The 23,729-nt window shown below is 42.9% G+C and overlaps 2 protein-coding genes across 2 annotated transcripts; both read left to right on the top strand.

Moving 5' to 3' along the window:
- The first annotated feature begins 266 nt into the window (after window positions 1-266).
- LOC134195247 (uncharacterized) lies at window positions 267-18,685 on the top strand. The gene is made up of 9 exons (XM_062664252.1): window positions 267-411; window positions 474-602; window positions 1,940-2,534; window positions 2,638-2,769; window positions 4,472-4,579; window positions 5,678-5,806; window positions 8,963-9,088; window positions 11,258-18,624; window positions 18,677-18,685. Exons 2-9 carry the CDS (start codon window positions 552-554, stop codon window positions 18,683-18,685), a joined length of 8,517 nt encoding a protein of 2,838 aa, XP_062520236.1. The 5' UTR covers window positions 267-411; window positions 474-551.
- On the top strand, window positions 18,621-19,417 carry LOC134195149 (uncharacterized). The gene has a single exon (XM_062664159.1). The coding sequence runs from the start codon at window positions 18,700-18,702 to the stop codon at window positions 19,156-19,158; it is 459 nt and encodes a 152-aa protein (XP_062520143.1). The 5' UTR covers window positions 18,621-18,699; the 3' UTR covers window positions 19,159-19,417.
- The last annotated feature ends 4,312 nt before the right edge of the window (window positions 19,418-23,729 follow it).

Below are 23,729 nucleotides of genomic sequence, written 5' to 3'. Positions count from 1 at the left end.
CTAGCTCGTCGCAGGAACTCAGCCGTAAGTCCAGACTGTTTTGTTGACGAATGATCGAGTAGATTGAGAGTAAATTAAATCTGTATTATTCCCAGACTTGAGATGCGTCTCTTCTATAGTTGTGAGCACCATAAAGTATAGACCAGTGGTGGGATTGTTACTTGCGAAACTCATATTTTAGGCAGAAACGCATTCTATGAACTACATCGGGAGACTTCTTATGGTTTTTGCTCCTAGATCATTGTTGTGTTTCTCTATAGGTTGCTGATATCTTTCTGCACGTGGTTGGCTCTCTCTAGGCATCTGCTAATTGTTCAGCTACTGTATTCAAGTTCTATACATCGCTTGACGTAACCAACTACATTTCTGCGTTTGGCTAAGCAGTTTAGCGCTTCTTGAATTCTGTAGAAGGTGAAGTGAAAGTCGATATCGTGAATTATCTGTTTTCTGTTTTCAATTTCCTGTTTTTGCAGCCGCTCAAAGGTCGTTCTGTATCGGCTTGTTGCGTGCTCGCTGAAGCTTAGACTGACGTAACCTAGTGTAATTACGAAATGGCTGAAGCGTCTGGTGGTGAAGACAAGGCGAATGGCGTTACTGAGAAAGTACGTAGGCGTATACATGCACCCAACTCTATCCGACTGCATAAATATCAGACATCATAAGCAAGGTGCAGTAGACTAGCCATGGCATTGCGGACGTGCATCTTCTGTCGTCTTTCACAGCTGTTTCTGGTAGATATTGTTCTTTTTAGGAACGTCTATAGTAAACAGGACATGCTTGTTGCATACAGCTTATCTAGAGTCCGCCCACGAATTTCGAACACCGTGGGATCAGTTGTTTTAAAAGGATTTTTAAGTAGCAGTAATAGGAGTTTTGTGCCAGTGTAGGACAGTAGTACCACAAAATTACTGAATGACCGTCTGGTTGCAGCGCCTGGACGTCTAGTTTCATACGTCAACTCTTTATACGTATACATGCATGAAGGCTAATGTATGCATTGTGTAATTAGCCGGATTCGGCGGACTCTATGATCCTAGCTGGTGGTAGACTAGGGGATACGACGGTCTGACTCCTCCTCGACAAGAGCTTTCTAATGGTATGCGTAATTGCTCTCGGGGGACCTCCTACTACCCAGCTACACGTGTTTTCCTACGGTGCGCGAACTTCGTGGATGGACTGTAATGTAACGCCAAAACACATCTGTCGTGATGTGCATGTTAGACGAAAGTATAGTGGCAGGAGGGAACAAACTATTAACGTGGAAATTGATGGAATGTATAGAACGAGACTAGTGTAGACTAGGAGGAGTGGTAGCTCGGAATGTGTGGTTGAAATTGAAGTAGGGTACTGTGAGTTACCAAGGAGAAAATTTGCTAAATTTTAGATTTTACTGTCAACACGAATTCCATTATTCAGTTAAACTTTCTAACTTAATGTGGCAGGGCAATCTCTAGTGTTTAAAAGACTGCAGCACCTCTGCTTCCTTCACTACCTTTCTGTCTTCGCTTTAATCTGCATGATTATTTGCTTTATTGATGTGCTTGGGTGTGTGGCTGTATTTGTGTGTGTGTGTGTGTGTGTGTGTGTGTGTGTGTGTGTGTGTGTGTGTGTGTGTGTGTGCATGTGACTGTACAGTACGTCGTCCGGTTGCGTCACTCAGTTCACCCCGTGTGTGTCCACTTGTAGACAATTTGCATGCCTTCCAAGTACTTAGAAATGCACATAGAGGAAAGCGGTGTCTTCGTCGTGGTATCTTTACCCGTTAACTGTTTGCCGTGACCGTTTTTTCGGTAGCTATGGAACAGGACAGGTCCAGGCATGTGACCTGCAACAAGCAATGTCGTGTTTTGTTTGTTTTGCAAACGACTAGGTACCTGCAAAACTGACAAATTGCATCGTACGAATGACAGAACGTTAATGCTAATTGTCTTGTTTACAGGAACGTTTTGTTACGGATGCATCATTGGTTCTATCCAGGTTTAAATCCCGGAAAGATATTGTGTTGCAACAACTACAAAACTGTCTTCAATCTGCAATCAACGCTGTGATATCTGATCAAGTTCTTTGTGAGGAAGAGCTAAAAGACGTTTCTGGTATGCTAAAAGTAATGGATGATCCCGAAACGGCATCAGAAATTCTTCATGATCGTATTTGCAAGAAGGCCGACAGCGATCCTAACATAGTAGTGACATTTATAGAGTCTGTTGGCAAAGTAAACTCGAATATTTGCAGCCTTCTTCTGTCCTCTCCACATTTAACTTGGCAACTACTAAAACAGAAACGAGAGTATCTTGTCCAAACATTAGACACGAGCGCTGTCATTGATGCATGTTTTGACAAGGGCATAATTACACATGAAGAGAACGGGTTATTGATAAATTACAAGCAGAGGGGTAGGCCTTCCCACTTTGTCGCTGACAAATTTCTTCATGTCTTGGAAAAGTTGGAGAATCAGCAAGTCTCACAGCTAAAGGAATTTGAAAAGATTCTCTCGGACAAGCAACCACACCTACTGAAAGAACTGCTGGAAACCAGTAAGTAGACAGATACAATAGACAGTTATAACTGTCTTGCAAGCTATTTTGTACACGTCTCATAGATTCCTAATACGTATACGTTTGTGTTTGTACTTTTTAGATCAAAATCACAGTACAAATGATAGTACATGTACCACTGAGCCTATTGGCTCTGGTGAAGACTTTGAATCTCAGTCATCAGCAACTTGTGTTTCGGCGCAATCTCCTATTTCGGGCGAAAAGAGTGGAAAAGGTAGATGATAATGAGATTCTATACATTCAATTCGTTTGTGTTGAGAAATTTCGTCAGATGCACTACCAATCGTAATCCGCGCTTCGAAGGCAGTCACTATACAATCTTTTATTGACTACTTGCCGTCATATTGAAATCCTTGTTTCTATTTCCGCGGTTGCACGAAGTAACCATATTTAGCGGCTATATACATCTTTAACCTATCAACAGTTTGCCTATGACAGGGACCTCTAGACTCCTGAGCATCACTCCCGCTCTCTAACGGACCCAACCCAATCGTCTTGGTGTTTACATTACAAGCCATTGCTTTCTGCTTTTCACCAGATACTGCGGCCAGACCTAACGAGTATAGCTTGTGGGCGTGTTCAACGTTTGCATTTGATTGCTACTGATAAGCGATACGAACCAAGAGTTGGAGTCTTCGTTCTGTAATTTTTCTGTAAAGGTATGAAAGAAATGTTTGGTGCAAAGCTAAGCAGCTAGTCAAGTGCAGAGCTGCTTCGATCACTCGTGCAATGGGTATACTCATGCAGTCCACAAAAAGAGAACGGGAATAGACAGACTCAATTTTAACCCCGAAGCTATCTTCGTTCTAAGCGTAACCGTGCATTCTAGACTATACGTTACTCGTTCATGCGAAAGCTATAGGTTATGCGCCTTAGATTGTAATGTTTTGACACGTGCAATTATACCAGGTTATTTTTTATCTTGACGAAGTCTTGCTTTGTCGGCAAGGATGGTCCTATTTAGCTACACCATTGAGCTGGCGTGAAATCTGCAGCAATAATTGGTGTGGCCATAAACACTTGGAATTTAGAAAAGAGAGGGAATGTCTATCGCCATTTAGCATACTATCTAACCATCTTTGGCGGTCTACTCGCGAGGTGCTACCACATTTGCATTTCCTGTTTAGACACTCCCTTGTTTGTAGTTTGGCGTTGCCGTTCTGCAACAAAAAGTGGTAACTCCTTTGTCCGCTTGCATTAAACAAATACACTAATTTTGTCTAACTTATGATTCACTGTGATATAGGAAACCGATATACCACGCTAAGTGCGATCCATCTCTGATGTTCTGCGTGGATTATCCGTTTATCGATCCAAAACTGCTACAAAACAATGTTTTTCCTGTGCATGAAATTCTCGCGCCGACCCATTGAAGATTTTACTAAGCTTGTGTCCATTTGTGCGTCTACTATGATCTCAACAAGCGCCTGAAGAAATGCAGTAAACCGCATTTGATGGTGCGAAGATTGCTCTCTAGAACGCTTGCGCGAAGATTTTGTGATAAACTAAGATTTATAACCCGATATCAAAGCATCTATCTAAAACCAACACACAGTATACGTAGTTAATAATATCATTGAGTTTGTTGCAAATTGAGTCTATACGTACAAAGACTGTTTACCGTTTTGCTGATGAAATTTGTTAACCATTAGCACTCACTTTCCACTTTCCTATTTTCAGGAAGTTGATAACGAAGTTATACCCAAATACAACTTTACACAAAAAAGAACATTTTAGCTTAGCATTAACGTGGTAATGTTTTTATGGTGGTTTCTCTCTTCCTTGTTTGCATTCGACCTTAGAGAACTATTTATCACCTTGAAAGCTCTGCTGCTGTAATTAAATATCCTTAACTGACTGCCCACATGCAGTGTACTTGTGTACCTGCAACGTAACACGTACTCTCTGTATTTTAGGTGCTGGTGACAATCAACCAAGTTCTCCTTCAGAGACCAACACCACACCTGATGCACCAAATGAGACTTCGCATGGTTCTGCAACTTCTGTTAAAGCTGTACCAAACTGTAAGAATGTAGATACATGTAACAGTTTCATTCAGTAGGTAGTCTTCTCAAAACGAATTTCAACACTTTAACTTGCAGGAAATCTTCTCTTTCAACTTTCCTAGTTTCAGGAAGTTGATAACCAAGTTGTACTCCCAAATACACCTTTACACAATACAAAATTTTGTTTTGTAATTATTCACATTGGTAATTTACTAAATCAATCGCAAGTCATATTCATAGCATTAAATGCATAATTTTGTATGATGGTGTCCCCAGAATTGCAGGAAAGCTTCTCTTTGCATGAACTTTCGTATTTTTGAAAATGTATATAAATAAAGTAGTCCAAAAGTCGACAAACACTGTCATCTTGTCTAACAACTAAAAATTAGTCCACTAACTAAAAGAGAAATGTCATTGTGCGTTGAGAAATAGGACAGTGATAAAGCTCAGGGTATCACTCAGTTGCTGTAGGTTCTACAATATAGTAATTAATGTCGAAAGTACTTGACCTTGCACTCAAAATTTAGTGTAAGTAACCTTGTTAAGTTTAGAGTTCCACAGAGCCGTCTACATAAGGCCCTGCTGTAGCGTATTGAAACAGAAACAATGTATTCAACCTATTCTCATCCTCGCATAATGTTATTAGGACTGCCATTGACCGCTTACACCAAAACTTATACTATATAGCACTACGTTCATGCGTTAGACTAAAGGTTAATTTTGCAGAATTTTTAAATGTAGCAATTTAATTATTGTTTACAAATTTAAGAGTGCCTAGTGTCTTTAGAACGTTTAAAATTACTAAGTTTTAATATATTTTAAAGATATTGTTGAGTTTTGTAAGAAACACACATGGATATGATATAATGCATTAGGTAATTTATAGTGAATTTGGCTATTTCTGGCTTACTTCATCTGTCCGAAACCGCCATGGAATTAGCTTCATACTTTCATACTTTCATCTTAGTGGTTACTTTTTATCAACCTGTAGTAAACAGTTCTTCACACATTGAAATTTCAATAGCAGTACGCAAGTCACTCGTAACTAACTGCAAACCATATCATGTACTATTGTGTAAGAGTATATGACACATAATATTATGTTTCTATATTTAGTTGCTGATAACAATCAACCTAGTCCGACGTCAGACACCAAATTGCAACCTGCTTCCTCTAATGAGAATTTGTCTGCTGATGCAATTCCTCTTGTTAAAGAAACACCAAAACATACAGACCGTGATTCAGGTAAGAGGTTCGATTTGAGTGAGCAACCTTGTCAGGAATGAAAATGAATGAATTTTGTATATATTTTGTCATTGTCTTATTTCAAATCCATCTTGACAAGGTCAATAATGTAAACATTTAAACTAACTGCAAAACCACATCGTCTATAAGCAGAGTCGTAACGTGGCATAGACTAGACTGGGCTATAGCACACCATTTGTAGACGTGGTTTTAACATTTGTAGATAGAAATACCTAGGAATGCTTGGAAATGCGCCTTGATCAAATATCGGGATACCTACTAGGCTAGGCTTCACACGTGCGTCACATGACCATGCATGTAGTTTGAATCTAAATTTAGTGTACAGATGAGTTTAATTAATTGGTATACTATTACAAGAGAGACTTAGAACAACTGAATTTAGAGGAACACTGCGGAGATGCATGATATGCGTCTAGTGCGCAACCGACACACGTGTTTCTGCGTAGCCGCAAGGCCATAGGAGACGGCCAGTCCACTTTTGTAGAGTGGCCGTAGGTAACCGATCCTGTCGGTCTGTTTTTGACCGAACCATCTTTCAGAAACTGTACTTCCGACAATCGACGATTGCCCGAAACTTCCTGTTGAAAATATAGGTGATTAAATAACTAATTTCTTTATAGTTAGAACTAAGTAAATTAGAGCATTTTGACTTAATTGCTATTTACGCTCTCCTTAAGTCATCGCGTAGCCATGATCGAATTACAGTAATTGTTGGTAAACAAGAGTAAGTATTCAAGAACCCGTTCTGCAGTACATTAATTAGGTAATTTAGAAATCAGTATACTGGAAGACGGCGTACTCTTTGGCGCGCAATCGTATGACCACGCTCACTTAGCGCGCGTTAGGACTCACCACTTTTTAAATCTACGGGCCTGGTAAGGATGACTGAGTCGTAAACGATCGACAGCAGCGACCGTTGCCTTCAATTCAATAAATCTCTCAGAAACCCATTCTCTCGAATTAGATATAGGTATCGCACGAAACAAGGTCAGTCTGTAGTAGTCTGGGGTATCCTGGAAGTATGACGCAGGAAAAGGGTCTGCCTACGTAAGACTATGTCTCCAGACGGTCTGAAAGTAGTACGACGGTTTCCACTGGACTTGGAACGACGTGATATGCGTCTGTAATACCCCGTTTAGATGAGCACTTGTAAGCAGACCAGCCCGTGCTGACTCGGGTCAGCTTGGTTTGTAATCGTGTTATAAACGCGGGCCGAGGCGTGCCAGCTTGGCTCGGTATTTCTAGCCGGGCCATCGGGCGCCAGCCCGGGCTGGCTCGGGTCAAATACGTCGTGTAAACTCATAGCGTGCTGGAAAACGGCCAGCGCATGCTCATTTGGTAGTCTCGAGTAGCCAGAACTCTTTTCGACACGTCATACTTCTGCGCGAAAATGGCACAAAGACCGTGGAGCGAGACGAAGACTCTGTTAGGGACCGCCCAAGATGATCAAAGTTTAGCGCTTGAACTCCGTTGCTGCATGTGCGCAAAGTAGCCAGGCGCTCGACCTACGACGTCTCCTATATGTCCTACGCATTCTGGATATGACTGTTGTAAGGCCATAGAGAAAAAACGCGAGCAGCTTAGCTTCTGTCCGTTGCAATCGCCAGCTGTGTCAAGCTCAAGGAACGAACACGAGCTGTGTCAAGCTCAAGGAGCTACCGCACGTTAGTGACACCCATTGGCTTCCTTCTACGGATTGTGTCGTGCAATTCGGGCTGGAATACTGGGCTGTCACGAGCTGGCGCGGCTCGGCTCGGCTTGGCTCGCTATGCGTGCTCGTTTAAACAGGGTATAAGGCTTACGTGGTCTGATGGCGGGCCGAAAATACCCTTTACTTGGAAGACAAATTCTTGAAACGGCCCCATCAGTTCTCAAGTTTTTAAGCGTTCTTAATTTGTCAGGTTTGTTCTGACATAACAGTCACTTATCCACTTGACCTTGGTCGAGTAGTTATTCCCATTAGCGAGAAAAGACGAAGACAGTAAAGCCTAGCCTTGATGGTGCATCTCGATCAGAATTGTTTCTTTAACTGATTATTAATACTATGTATAGCGAGTATTGTAGTAGTCGTCTTACCGGAAGTGGCGACCGACTCGACGGGAATACCGACTCGACGACTCGACAGAAGCGACCATGCAAACAACTTTGGAATGTATTGCGTGCGTTCACCATTATCGCTCTTGTAATCTCTACATATGGTTGTTGGAGCTTGTTCGCTAGTATAGGCGGAGTCACGCAAGACTTACCAATTTTGATTACTGATCATGACTTTTGAGTGTACTTTCAAGGTCATAGCGAACAGAGGGTAGTGAACAGAGAGTACTTGGACCAGCGACAAAGCGCCGCAACCAAGTCATTTACCGTTTGACTGCATGTCTTTTCTCATCCACCTGTATAAACAATTAAGTGTTGGGATGCTTGGGTCTAGTGTGATTCCACTATCTGTACAAGCAAGTGTTGGTATGCTTGGGACTAGTGTGACTCGGCCATCTGTATAAACGAGTGTTGGGATACTTGTGTCTAGTGACGTGCACGTGATGTTAATTTGTGCATGCTTTCTAGTAGGTGCTTGCCAGTAAGTTTGCTGCAACTGTTTGGTGTAGTTGCGATCGGAGTACGTACCTGTGCCTCGTTGTTGAGACTAAAAATCAATCGTTTGGTGTACTAGGAACACAGCATAAGTAAGTTTCAGTGCGTTTGGAAGCACATTTCTAATTCTACTGTACAACCAAAGTATCAGGTACTGGAAAGGGGTCAATTTCTCGGCGCTTAGGCTCCAGCACTGTAGTGCTCCCTTCCATTTCTGTACAGTATACAGCATATATTGTAGTGGCATAGGAAGATGTCACGAGCGGGGGTGAGCGAGGAGGCGTCATCCCCCCTGTTCCTACGCCGCTGTATTGGCTGGACACAAGCGTGCGTACGGTCTAGCTATGTAGGCTTGTATTGACCTGTTTGCCTCGTGTCTTTGGAATACTTCTAGCGAACGCCTATACACTAGTCGGCGTTATGCTGTAGTAGGCAAATGTTTAAGACATGGGCGTGTCCCATAGCATCGTGAAGTTCATTTGTAGGGGTCTCGCTATGCCCCTGATCTAAGCTAATTTAATTTATGACACCTTATTCTATATTTAGTTGCTGATAACAGTGAAACCAGTCCGACGTCAGGCAACAAATCCAAGCCCTGTACGGGTAGGGACAATTGGTCTGCTGATGCAATTCCTCTCAAAGAAGCATCAAAATGTAGAGACGCTGATTCAGGTAATGGCTTTGATTTGAGTATGTAATGATGTCAGAAATAAATGAATTTTAAAGTAGACTTACGCTGTCATTGCCTTATCTCAATGCCATCATAACAATGTCGATAATGCAAACACTTTATCTGCTCAAGCATGCATGCGTTACGGCTTCAATCACATTGAGCGTCATTGATAATTAATTTCCTGTGCCTTTGTGCTGTCGTCGTTAGGTAACAGCAGGTAGTTCGTTGTGTGTGCTGCGTGTGTGTGTGCGTGTGTGTGTGTGTGTGTGTGTGTGTGTGTGTGTGCGCGTGTGTGTGTGTGCGTGTGTGTGTGTGTGTGTGTGTGTGTGTGTGTGTGTGTGCGTGCGCGTGGTGTGACGCTGTAGCTCAGTTAGTAAGAGATTTATCCAATAGAGTGTGTAAATCCGTGACCCATTAGGCTAATTCAAGTCGACGTGATTGCGAGCTCTGTCATAATTTCCTTGGGCAAGAAACTCATACACAATTTCTTTTTTCCATTGAGGAGTAGAAATGAGTACCTGGTGATTGACTGGGACCTAAGTAGTCATCGTCCGTGACGTGACATCAGCCACTGGTGTCTAGGTGAGACTTCGGGAGCTCATACCACAGATGGCTTAACAAGCCGGTGCTCTTGAGAGTACCTGGCCCTGCTCCAGGAGATTTTTAGCGCAGGCCCAGAATTCTCCTGAGTAGCGCACAAGAGCCAAACGGGGGTCGTAACCAGTATTTGGCAGCTCCTAACGTGTAGTTGTGTGTGTGTGTGTGTGTGTGTGTGTGTGTGTGTGTGTGTGTGTGTGTGTGTGTGTGTGTGTGTGTGTGTGTGTGTGTGTGTGTGTGTGTGTGTGTGTGTGTGTGTGTGTGTGTGTGTGTGTGTGTGTGTGTGTGTGTGTGTGTGTGTGTGTGTGTGTGTGTGTGTGTGTGTGTGTGTGTGTGTGTGTGTGTGTGTGTGTGTGTGTGTGTGTGTGTGTGTGTGTGTGTGTGTGTGTGTGTGTGTGTGTGTGTGTGTGTGTGTGTGTGTGTGTGTGTGTGTGTGTGTGTGTGTGTGTGTGTGTGTGTGTGTGTGTGTGTGTGTGTGTGTGTGTGTGTGTGTGTGTGTGTGTGTGTGTGTGTGTGTGTGTGTGTGTGTGTGTGTGTGTGTGTGTGTGTGTGTGTGTGTGTGTGTGTGTGTGTGTGTGTGTGTGTGTGTGTGTGTGTGTGTGTGTGTGTGTGTGTGTGTGTGTGTGTGTGTGTGTGTGTGTGTGTGTGTGTGTGTGTGTGTGTGTGTGTGTGTGTGTGTGTGTGTGTGTGTGTGTGTGTGTGTGTGTGTGTGTGTGTGTGTGTGTGTGTGTGTGTGTGTGTGTGTGTGTGTGTGTGTGTGTGTGTGTGTGTGTGTGTGTGTGTGTGTGTGTGTGTGTGTGTGTGTGTGTGTGTGTGTGTGTGTGTGTGTGTGTGTGTGTGTGTGTGTGTGTGTGTGTGTGTGTGTGTGTGTGTGTGTGTGTGTGTGTGTGTGTGTGTGTGTGTGTGTGTGTGTGTGTGTGTGTGTGTGTGTGTGTGTGTGTGTGTGTGTGTGTGTGTGTGTGTGTGTGTGTGTGTGTGTGTGTGTGTGTGTGTGTGTGTGTGTGTGTGTGTGTGTGTGTGTGTGTGTGTGTGTGTGTGTGTGTGTGTGTGTGTGTGTGTGTGTGTGTGTGTGTGTGTGTGTGTGTGTGTGTGTGTGTGTGTGTGTGTGTGTGTGTGTGTGTGTGTGTGTGTGTGTGTGTGTGTGTGTGTGTGTGTGTGTGTGTGTGTGTGTGTGTGTGTGTGTGTGTGTGTGTGTGTGTGTGTGTGTGTGTGTGTGTGTGTGTGTGTGTGTGTGTGTGTGTGTGTGTGTGTGTGTGTGTGTGTGTGTGTGTGTGTGTGTGTGTGTGTGTGTGTGTGTGTGTGTGTGTGTGTGTGTGTGTGTGTGTGTGTGTGTGTGTGTGTGTGTGTGTGTGTGTGTGTGTGTGTGTGTGTGTGTGTGTGTGTGTGTGTGTGTGTGTGTGTGTGTGTGTGTGTGTGTGTGTGTGTGTGTGTGTGTGTGTGTGTGTGTGTGTGTGTGTGTGTGTGTGTGTGTGTGTGTGTGTGTGTGTGTGTGTGTGTGTGTGTGTGTGTGTGTATCGAAAGTCATAGGCTGCAGTTTAACTAACGCACGATCTTTTGTCTCCTTCATGCAGATGATGAACATGACATCCCCATGAAGACAAGAAGACCAATTCCAAAAGGTCTAAATTCTAAAACGTATCCTCATGTGTTCAAGCTTGTACTGGTAACTCACGAGGAGACTGAATCAGGTGTTGCAACAAAACCGGTACTTCAACAGCAAGAAGTGATACGTTTATGCCACCAGTTAGCACCCGAAAAGGTAAAAGCAAAAGCTGATTCATCAAAGGTAGTACTTAGTGAGCTTGACGATATTCATTTGAAAATAATCGGCATCTACGGCAATGATGAAGAAATTATGCATTTCCTTTGTGAAGATTGCAATTTTGAAGAATCAATTTATTCTTTAAAAGAAAATGTGCGAGAATATCCTCGCGGTCTATATGCATTTCTTGCTCAACCAAACATTCTGTTTGTTTTGTTTTTGCAAAGACACTCAACAGCGACAGACTCTGGAATTGATAAAAATTCTGTACGATTTCTTCGATACTTACGAGAACTATCTACCCACATACACGTGGTTTTCAACTCTAGTCAACTGAAAGAGTTAGAAAGACACGAAAAACAGAATTACGACGATGAAGAAGACGAATCCGACGAAGACGTAGCTTACAGTAAAAGGCTAGCACCGCAAAAGATGTTGAGCGTCAGCAGCGATGATATGAAGTTGTTGCCAGAGTTTTCGTGCAATTGCAATTTAGAGCAATCCTTTGATGCATCAGAGTCAACTGATTTGCTAGCTTCGTACGGTCACGATGGATATGCCATTTTTCAAACCGAAACATCTACGGCATTCCGACTGCAATGCAGGCGACCTGCAGATTTTTACGCAAGCTCAAGTGAATTCCCTACGATAGAGTCACCGGAGATGGTACCTATTGACCTTTCATTGACTGGCTCTAAAGAACTATTGTGTCTTAATTGCGTTTCTACGCCAACTGAAAGGCGTGTGATAGCAGTTATTCGAGAGAGCAATAAGGACTGTGATAAAGTTCATGTATTTTGTGGCTCTGAGATAAATCGTAAGCGACCAATTCGCACTTTCTCTCATATTGTACCAACCGTGTTTGCGTTTTTTAATAGACTTATGAGCTGGTACAACAAACAAAAAAAGGAAATTTGCATTTTTGAAGTGATTACCGTTAATAAGATATTGAAAAATGCATATTCTTTTTCAATTCCACAGAATTCAAACACAGACGAAATCAAATTTCTAGAGTTTATGAACAAAGATGGACTTCTCATTGTTGACTGTCGCAATCGTGGAAGAATAGTAGACGTAAATAGTAAGGAAATGGTTGCAAAGTTTGATTTACCGGACGGTCTACTCGACTTGTGCAGCATCTCATCGACCCAATTACTATGTGCTCACGCAGATTCGTCTAGTCTCAGTTGCTCCGTTTTGCAAACTAAAGTTTCGGCGGTATCCACGGTGGGAGCTACTAAGATAGTCAAGCCAAATGTTCATTTGCAAACATTGAGAATTATCAAGTTAGACGGCCACTTCTACTTTACCGCAATAAATTCTGACAATTCCAAGTTAGTATCGTGGAGAACGATTACAGCTGATGACGAACAAACTAAACAAGCTGGAAGAAAGCTTGCTACCCCCGCAGACATGCTGAAGGGGTTCCAAGCTATCTATGACGAATATTCTGTACGTCACTGTTACGAAACTGGCGTGCAACCTTTATCTTTGTCGTTTCCAGTTAATGGCAGTAGCACGTCTTTTATTCGCAGAGTCGAATCGAGCATTCGAGCACGAATCGAGGGTTATTTGAGCAAGACAAAAGAGAACCTGCAGAAGGAAGTAGACAAAATTGTGCTAAAAGTCGTTGCTTTTAATGCACGCGATGCACCAAACTTACAACTGAGTGCTGGAGCCGTATCTCTTGGGAACTGGATACGCCAACTCGTTCCCACTGTTCCAGTACAGATAGCACGAATTGAGGATCATTGTCTTGTACCTGTAAAGACTGACGGATGTAAACTTGTTGAAAATGTTGCAACTCTTGAGCAACTGGTTCCAAAGATGTCGTTTGGTTTGGTTGAAACTCTTTTTGCAGACGCGGCACGAAAACAACTGCCCATAAAAGTAGTTTCTGCACAAGGAAAGCAAAGCACAGGCAAAAGTTATTTCCTTAATCATCTTGCAGGTGCTCATTTTGACACCTCTGGATGGCGATGTACCGAAGGTATTTGGATGTGCGCCAAGATTTTGCCAGAGTTGCTTTTGGTTCTTCTGGATTTCGAAGGCCGTAGCACTGAAGAACGGTCGGTTCAGGAGGATTGTTTACTGGCTAGTTTTGGTGCAGCTTTTAGCTCAGTCGTGATTATGAAAAATGAAATTCGCATGGAAAGCAGTGACATCGATTTTATGAGTAAAGCACTCAAAGAAGCAGCGCAGCGTCTTTCTACTGGACAATCTCAAAGCAACGCGTTTTTCAACGGAACTTTGTGTGTTGTACTAAAAGATGTAAGTCATAATGATAAGGAGGCGGCAGGCGAAGTGGAAAAGAAAATTCGGAATAGTATGTCTGGTGCAATTCGAAACCTTTCTCGTGATGATTCTGAAATACTTGACGACACTGACAAACTAAGAAAAGGAATTTTTGATGAATGCTCTGTTATTTGTCAACGACCATTGACTCATAAGCACTTTTCCAAAGGTTTGAATACAGTGAAAGTAGAAATTGATAGGAAGTCACCTATTTCTATTCCTCACAGAGAAATGGTGATTGCCATGAAATCTGTTCTTGCCAGTTTACATTTGAACGGCGTCGTAAACGCTGAGGACACTTCATACACTGTTCTAGAAGATTGCCTTGATCAACACATAGAAAATGCAGTTGCATTTGGAGCCCTAGAACTTAGCAATGATGGTAATGTCATTGAAGACCTTACCGCATTGGAAAGAGATCGTGCAGTTATCGAAGACCGTACGGAATCACAACATTTGGGTCTCAGAGACGCAGGACTAAATCTGTGCATTTGGATAACGGAGAGGAAAGTCAACAACACTATGCAAAAGATTCCGTTTATAACAGAGCAGCATCAACAAAATTTGTTGGAAACATACCGTAAGAAAAGAAACGATCGAGACAAGGACGACGAAAATTGGGTACTGAATCTGCAAAAATTCTATTTAGCTTTGATTGAAAGACGAATTAAGAGAGTTACTAATTGGATTAACTTAAACCTTCCTAATGACCGAGCTCTCAATGATACACCTAAACGCCGAAAGCAACAATTTTTGGAGCTATGCGATTTACGCTACTTTGAGCCTCTGCGAAGTATTTGGAAAATTTGCAAATCCGTCTGCAGCCAGAAAGAAGCCCCAGATGCACCATGTTTACGGTTGTGTATCAGGCTTAAAGATTTATGTCAATGTGAAGCAAAAGGTTGCGACTGCTGCAACTGTCTCGAGCAGAGTCACTTGTGCCACGATCCTTGCTTTTACTGTTTACGCGGAAGAGGATGTAATTGGAAGAACCCCAATCGTTGTGGATTCGGAGCAAAACATCAAGGCAATCACAAATGTAGGGAAGAAGAACACTTGTGTAGTCAACCTTGTTGCAAACGCGATATATCTCATGGCTGTCGTGAATTCTGCGAACACAGCATTGTTGACGATCACTCTGTTCATGAATGTAAAGCTGAACACAAATGCAGAGAAGAGTGTTCTGCTCCAGATTGTAGTTACCGTTGTAGTCTTGATTTGAATCACGTTGTTACAGATCGTGACAAAGTACACGACTGCGGCAAGAAGGGCTGCATAGTACAATGTTGCATGGAAGGATGCAATTCGATATGTCAGAACAGGGACCACTTCCATGGCCTCGCACACTTGTGTAGCGCAGAGCATCATTGCGTTGGACATCTGTGTTCAGCTGAGGGTGGTCGCTGTAACAATGAATTATGCGGCAAGCTCCCGTGCTCATTGACAATAGAATCAGGAGCAATAGAGCACGTGGGACGTCACGATTGCCAAACAGATCACGTCTGTGATGAACAATGTCCATGTGGATGCTCAGAGTATTGCATTAGAAAGTTGGACAAGAGGCAAGACAAATCTACCGGTCAACGAGCATTTTCTGCTCACAGTGGAGCTTGCTCTACTAGTCTGCACACTTTCTCTAATCGTACGGGAAAAGAATTTCAAGAAACCTTCAAAATGTTGTCGCAAAGCGAGCGCAAAGCCATACAAACAGGTGCTATATCAATGGCAAACGATGCTGTCAGAGAGCATCTACACAGGGAGGACCCTACAACGACTGTTAGTGATACAGATGATCAGTTTGGCGGATTGTGCGACGCTGGTTTAGAACTTTGTAAATGGTCGCAAGAAGGATCCGTCAACGTCAATAAGAGATTGATAGTGTTACCATCGACAGCTGAGTTATTGATACGGCACTACACAAACAGTTGCTCTACAAGTAGAAAAGGAAATGACAAGCTCTGGACTAAAAAATGTCAAGACTTTATTTATTCTGTCATTGATCGGAGGATAACTAGAGTGACGTCTTGGATTGAGATCAATTTTCCTGCTAGAAAACGTCTCAGCAAGAAACTTGTGTTAGCGTTAGATCGTTTTATTGAAAGATACAGAAAGCTTTACTTTTCTGTTTTGATGAATGAATGGGCGCTCTGTAGAAATGTTTGCCGGCAAAAGACGGGAAACTCTATGCAATGTCAACGAGAATGCTTACGTTTAAAAAGCATATGTTCCAATGACAAATCCAACTGCCATTGCCTAGAGGAAAATCATAGCTGCGCAGAAAGTTGTGAAAACTGCCTCAAATCTTTGGGTGGTGTGTCTAGTCCTAAGTTTTGCAATCTGGGAGCCGAGCACAGTATCCATGTTCCACACAGGTGTGATGCAGTTAGTCACCAATGTAAAGAGGATTGCTCAAAATGGCAAGCACGAAATTGCATGAAGAAATGCAATATCAATTATGAAACCAAACACGATCAGCATCTTTGTAGTGCTGGTAGCAAGCACAAATGTAAAAGTGTCTGCTCAGGCTGCAGCGACATTTGTGATCTCGAGTTTGAGCACGATCACAGTTTACACAGGTGTGCTAAACTACATTGCGTTAAGTCTTGTGAAGTAAAGGACTGTGGTAGTCCATGCTTGGAGGATCATTTACATTTTCTTGAAGAGCCCGAATCATCTCATTTCTGTGGAAATGAACATGTTTGTGTTGCTCGTTGCTCTGTAAATGAAGGACGTTGCGATATAACCAAACTTGGTACCGCCCAATGCTCTGTCCGCATTCCATCTAAACAGCGTTCTCACAAAGAATCTCATTATTGCGGACTTGCTCACTACTGTAACCAGAAATGTTCTTGCTGCAATGATCCGTGCATTAGGGAATTGAAGAGTCAACAAACCACAACTCAGGAAATTGTTTTTACGAAACACATCGGTTTTTGTACTACAGGTAAGCATACATTTGCTGACTCAGAAGTAACCGGACTCAAACAGATTCTGGATAAAATGAAAGCTACAGCCACGCAGATAATGGCGGTTGGATTTAAAGAAATCTCAAACGATGAGTCTGTAGCTGGTATTGCAAGAGGAGTTACTAGCGAGCTTCATCCTGATTTTTGTGGAGAAAAGTTTCATGGACATGGAGATTCGAGAGAACAAATATTTCGTTTGTGTAATATTGTAGAAAAACAAGTTGTTACACACCAGTTACTAGTTCCATTAATTGATGCGTTTAAGAAAAAAAGGAATCGTGACAACGACTCTGATTCACGATGGAAAAAAGGCCTAGAAGACTACATACACAATATTCTCGAAGAGCGGAAAGAGAGTGTACAGAAATGGTATGAAAAGTCTCTACCCCAAAGTAAGTGCTTAAGCTCAAACCTTGTGATTACGTCACTGAATGAATTCAGAGAGCGTTGCCGGATTGAGATATTTGACCGCATTCGAGGGCAATGGAAATTGTGTTCTCGAATTTGCTCCAAACGTGAAGAGGACAGTGAAAGATGTCAAAGAACTTGCATAAAACTCGCAACTGAATGTGTTGCTAATGACACAGAAGAAGGCTGCGACTGCCTCGAAGACGATCATCGATGTAGACATAACTGTTCACTTTGTGTAATAGAGTGCGGCGTGCAAAACAAAAGAAGATCGTCATTAGAGTCTCGTTGTCGCCTTGGAGCAAGGCACGATAATAAGCAGCATCTGTGCAACAAAACAGAGCATCCATGTCCGGAAAAGTGTGCGAAGCTTATGGCACGCGGTTGCTTAGGAAACTGCTCATACAATCTCGAAAACCATCCAAACTCATCGCATCTGTGTAGTTCAGGGTCTAATCACAAATGCCCAGCGTTTTGTTCAGCTGAAAAACTTGGATGCACCAAGCAGTGCGACAGAGAATTCGAACACCAGCTAACGCAAAACGGCGACTTACATTTCTGTGGGGAACGACAATGCGTTCAAACGTGCAGACATGCTGGATGCTGGCGTCGCTGTGCAAATGAAGATCATTTACATGATCTAAATAACCGTGATAGTCATGTGTGCGATAAGCAAGAGCACGACTGCGATAAGACTTGCAACGTGCAAGGTGGTCGCTGTCCAGGTCGCAGAGACGCGTCTGCAAATCCTTGTGTCGTACCCATTTACCGTAGTGGTATATCACACGAAGGTCCCCATTTTTGCGGTCAAACTCACCTTTGCGGCAAACGCTGTCCTTGTTGTGATGCATATTGCAGCAAGAGATTAGTCTCTGTCGAAGATGTCCGACAACGCATTACTCAATTCACAAACCACGAAGGTCTTTGCAATACCGACGCACACCAAACAGCCAAGAACTTACGCATCAAGAACTCACTAGGTTATACCGAAGCTTCCTGTGAAGGAGAATGGTGTGGAAACGTCTGCATTCGGCTTGGGAGAGGACATCTCCATCTTGTTCCATGCCAAGAAGAAAATATGATCTGCACTAACCATCACGAACCAGACGTAAGTGGTCAGATTTTAGATCAAGTGCTTCATTTCAATTTTTGGGAGCATTTTGCTCACTTTGAAGATCCATGCAGAGACAGAGGCCAACAAAAAATATTTAGTAAGTGTCCAATGTATTGCTCTTCAAAAACAGAAAGCGAAATAGAATTAAACAGCGAAGGCTTTTGCCAGGGGGAACTTTGGCACGCCGACTATAGTGAAGATACTGATGCAGACGGTCATGTAATAGGCGGACATCTGTTTAGTTGTTGTCACTACAAGCACATAATTGTAGTAGTAGATTGTTCATATTCCATGACATTGAAGATGGATACAGATGAAGGTGTGGAGGCGACGCCATCCACGTCGCAACTTGCAGCATGCTCGAAGCGTACTCGTTTGGATATGGTAAAACAAGCAACTATAAATTTTTTGAAGCAACTGAACAATGCATCAAAAACATTTATAGTCTCTGTGATATGTTTCTCTAACATGGCACAAGTTACCATAGACAGTGGAGACGTAGCAACTGCTTGCCAACAGCTGTCGACTACTGAGTGGACTGAAGTTGAACACAGCGGAACTCAGTATATCCCTGCTATTGACCAAGTAACGTTGATCCTAAGGTCTCGTCAAAGTTTGAAGAAACGAGACGATCCGTTTTATAAACCGGCAATCTTTTTCTTGAGCGATGGCCAGACGAATGAAACGGACACAGATACTATATACATGTATAGTAAGGTGAGAGAGCTAGTTGAACGATACGACGCTACATTTAGCACGTGCCTTTATGGGCCTGACAAAGATGGCGCTCGAGAGACATTGCTAAAAATGTCAGAGAGCGGACCTGGAAATTTTTATGAAGCTCCAACAGGTGAAAAGCTGCAAGAAGATCTTAACGATTTCAAAGCGTCTCTCTACAAGACACGAACTATCAGTGGGTACAATTGAATGAGGGCAGATAGTGTATTCTAGTAATACTTAAGAAGAACTGCGTTACTAGTGAAACTATTCTACTAAACATTTTACGATCTATTTTTAATGTTTTGTTGACATTCTATCACTAGCCTTTTATCATTTATAGTGTGTGTATAGATGTTGCTAATTGGGCTCGTCAGTTGTGCATAACTGATTTGTTGCACTGTGCATGGCGTTTGAAGTAGCTGACAAGAATGTTTTTTAAGTTTTGTTCATTCCTTTCTAATATATGTGTATAATAGAAATATATCTAATCTGCATTCTGGTGTTAGAGACTATTAGTCATATTACAGCATTTGTCGCATGTTGTATCGTATCAGTCAAGATTCATAGCGCTAACAACACCAAAATTAAAGGCTAAATCGCCACTCTTCATGGTTGATCAAGACGACCCATCTCAACAGCCAGTGGCTAGTATTAGAAAGTTTTAGTCTCATAAATCTGTCTGTATCTCTAAAGGCAATGCAGCTGCAAAACAACGAGATTGGATGGGCTGTATTGGGACCAACGAACTTGAAAGAGGTGTACATAGGGATGTACATAGAGGCGTACTTGCAATCAAACTTATGGTAAAATCACAAAAGTGCAATCATTTGTGAATACGGGTGATACACTTGCTTATATAGATCTTGACTTCTATCAATACATGCAAACAGCATTCTTAGAAATTTTCATATCATGTGAACGCATTTATCAGCCTAAGCTCAACAAGCGGCAAAACTAAATTATTGAGACTACATTGTCATCTTGTTTAGCCCTACTGTTCGAGTGTTTTTAGAAATTCTGTACATCTTCTGATATCTTGTAATCCAAAGTGGATAGCAGCTATAAATGCGTCACGAGACTTCAAAAACCATATTTTTTAATTGGCAGTATTAATTCGACTGCGCTCTAAGCAACAAAGCTCAGCTAATGGAGTCAATCAATACACTCCAAGTAAGTGCTATAGACTGGGAGTGACGCATTAGACTATGTTTTACTGCAGCGTTACTGTATGTATACAGAGCATAGGCGGATACTAAGGGGTTAATTGAACATTCTCAGAAATACAATGAATTCTAATGTACACTTACGCTTTAATGCATTGTCATACTTCAATGCCGTATGACAATGTCAACAACGCAAACACTGCAACTACTCTAATCTGCGCAAATGCTTCATCACAGGGTCATTGAATATCTTTTGCCAGAAGTCTGTTTTTCTTCTTGCTGGGTTGTTAGTCGCTAAGTGTGTGTGTGTGTGTGTGTGTGTGTGTGTGTGTGTGTGTGTGTGTGTGTGTGTGTGTGTGTGTGTGTGTGTAAGGTTGCAGGTTCAAGTCACAGTGATGGCGAGCTATGGCATAATTTCCTTAAGCAAGAAACTTATACACAATTGCTTCTCTCGACTCAGGAGTATTAATAAGTACCTGGTCATTGACTGGGGTGGACATAACCGCTGGCTTGGCCCTAACATCATGCAGCAGACGGGTACGTGTGGGCCTTTGTGTCCAGCCTTAAAGCTGCGCCATAGTCAGTGCCCCTGGATGACTCTGGCCAAGGTGCAGGTGGATTGTAGTGCTGACCCTAAGCCTCCACGTAGCGCATGGAGGCCGTCTCTATAGAGGCAAGGGAAGATATCTCCGCAACTAACCTTAATTAAGGATGACGTCATTCGCGAATGACGTGGAGAGCTTGACATTTGTCCATTGTGTGTGTGTGTGTGTGTGTGTGTGTGTGTGTGTGTGTGTGTGTGTGTGTGTGTGTGTGTGTGTGCGCGCGCGCGCTTGACATGTCCAGCACAAGGAACAAGCTGTAAATGTATTGACAATACACATAGAAATATAACCTACCTTCACACACAACAAGCCAGCGTAATGAAGTCAGTTACCAAAAGTAATATAATACTGCTGTCTGTTACCTCATTGCCAAGTTTCACTTCCATCTCATTGAAGTGGCGCTAAACGGGTCTGGGAGGCCGAGGCTAAATCACACGAGGTCAGGCCCGTAGGCTGGGGGGTCGGACGAACCGCCCGCTCAGCCGTGAAGGTCCGCTTTCAACCCAATGTGTGTGTGTGTGTGTGTGTGTGTGTGTGTGTGTGTGTGTGTGTGTGTGTGTGTGTGTGTGTGTGTATGTATATATACTGGCACGTATAGTACGCTGTAAGGTGGTGTGGGTAACAACACGACAGCCTAGTGAGCGTGACACAAGAGTGTGTGATTTATTGTGTGTGTGTCTACTTTTATAGAACCCAATGAAATAGCGTGCTTTATCTAAGTAACGTGCACTGCGCAATACAAAGTATCAATACACTACATCACTATCCTCCCCATCGTTTGGTTCTAAAACGTAATCATCGAATCGTCTGGGTAGTTTGCGAATCCGTTTAGATCTTCTTAGAGCAACTGGTGGTTCAGGTGAAGTGCGTTGGTTCTCTTGTTCTAGTTGCATTCCAGGCTGGTCTTCCGCACCTCCCTTCGCTTCGGATGGTGACTCTTCTCCCGAGTCAGTGTTCTCGCAACCGACCGTGTTGTCCTGATTCTCTGTCGAGTTGGGGCACTTTACCGGTCGGCTGCTCCAGGAACGCGGACTCCTCGATGTATTTTCGGGTATAACTCGTCCTTCACGTTGTACGTATGGCTTCAGAGCATCATGGTGTAGTGTTATCTCTTTACTGCCATGAGGCAATTTTAAGACGTAGACAACATCGGACATTGGTCTAACAACAACATACGGTCCTATCCAACGCGGTGAAAGAGATCTTGATACTTTCCGTCTTCCCGTTTTATTCCTAACCCACACTAACTCACCACGTTGATACTAATGGAATACGAGCTTCGACTTGTTGTAAGTTTTCTTCTCTGTATTGCCATTCGTTCCGAGTTTGTCTTGACTCTGCTATAGAGCCTAGATATTCCAGAATCTCTATCCGTCGCAACTTCTAATGGGGTTTCGCTTATTCCGGCAGATCGTGGCCTATGAATCACGTCTGCGGCCGCATAAATTATTGTTCTAGGATCTTCCTTGAAGACGACCTTGTAAGGTGTGGTGGCGATAGATTCATGAAATGTGGTATTGTGGGTAAACTGTATTTCTGGAAGGTGTTTCTGCCAATCTAATTGATTCGAGGCGACCAATTTAGACAACGTTTCACCCAAGGAGCGATTTAAGCGTTCAACCGAGCCATTCCCTTGTGGGTGGTATGGAGTTGACATTGTATGTTTAACGGCATACCGTGAAAAAAATTCTTCAAATGCTCGACTCGTAAAACAAGTGCCGTGATCCGAATGTATACATGTGGGGATCCCATATCTACATATCCATTCAAGCAGTTTCTCACATACCTCTTCTGTCGTTTGTCTTGAGATCGCATGCATCTCTGCAAATCGGGAGAACGCGTCTTGGATGACGAATATATATTGAGCGCCGTTATCAGATTTCGGCAATGGACCCTTGATGTCTATTTCAATATTCTGCAATGGTTGTGTGGCCTGCTGTCGCTCTTTTAACGGTGCTCGTGCCCTTGGACATGCCGACATTCTTCTAGCGCAAACATCGCATGATTGTGTGTACTGTGCAACATCATCGCTGATTGTAGGCCACCAGAACCGCTGTAAGATTCTTTGAAGCGTTTTCTTCACTCCCTGGTGTCCTGAAAAGGGTTCATCGTGGGCAAGACGTAATATTTCTGCAACTAACGTCGACGGTACAACATTTTGCAACAGTCCAGACGGAGCGATCCTCTGGAGCACACCTTCAGGAGACCAAGTCAAATTTTCCTTCAGTATTACCTTTACCACATTTGATTGATTTTTCATATCAACACGTGGGCCAACTTGGTCTCTACCAACAATATCGCTGATTTCCGTTAACAGTGGGTCTCTCTGTTGTGCCTTCATAAATTCTTCCATAGACCAGTCGTCTCTTATACTGGCTACTAACGTTGCAGCTTCCGGAAGTCGAAATGCGGCGATCGGGTTAGGAGGGTTATTTTACGCCTAACGTATGTACGTACATGTAACGTACATGTACGTTCACGTTGTGTACAGTACGTAGCCTGGGAGTATCCGTGACACCTTGATGGCTGGGCATCTAGCCAAGCCGGCGCAGACGTCAAATCAATATCAATTGACTGGATGAGTTTAGGACAATGACTACAGTACGTGTACAATACAGTACAGTCACTTCTAGCGAACACCTTCTTTGACATGGATTGTCACAATGGTACAGGAGGTTGTAGATGCAGACAGAGAACTTATGCTGTAACGCACGCTAACGCACTGTTTCACGTGACACTCACTAAGCCGAGTCATTAGAGTAGCCTAGTTGAAAATCGTCTGTGCAAGTGTCTCCTAGTCTATGAGTCACAACATTTGACTTGCACATACATTATCATATACTATTAGAGTCTGCGTTGTGATCAAGTGCCTTCTTGCTAAACAATGAGTGTTTGAAAGAATTCTGCCATGCTCTGCCTAGAGACCAACTGCACTTTGCACTGTACACGTGTGTTGCAGCTTAGAAAGCATCTTGGAGAAGCAAATGGGATGAAATAACCGAAGAATTCA

This window comes from Corticium candelabrum, chromosome 19 (genome assembly GCF_963422355.1).
Source record: "Corticium candelabrum chromosome 19, ooCorCand1.1, whole genome shotgun sequence".
NCBI lineage: Eukaryota > Metazoa > Porifera > Homoscleromorpha > Homosclerophorida > Plakinidae > Corticium > Corticium candelabrum.
Note: the sequence above shows the minus strand (reverse complement) of the source record. Positions and strands in the feature narration are given on the sequence as shown.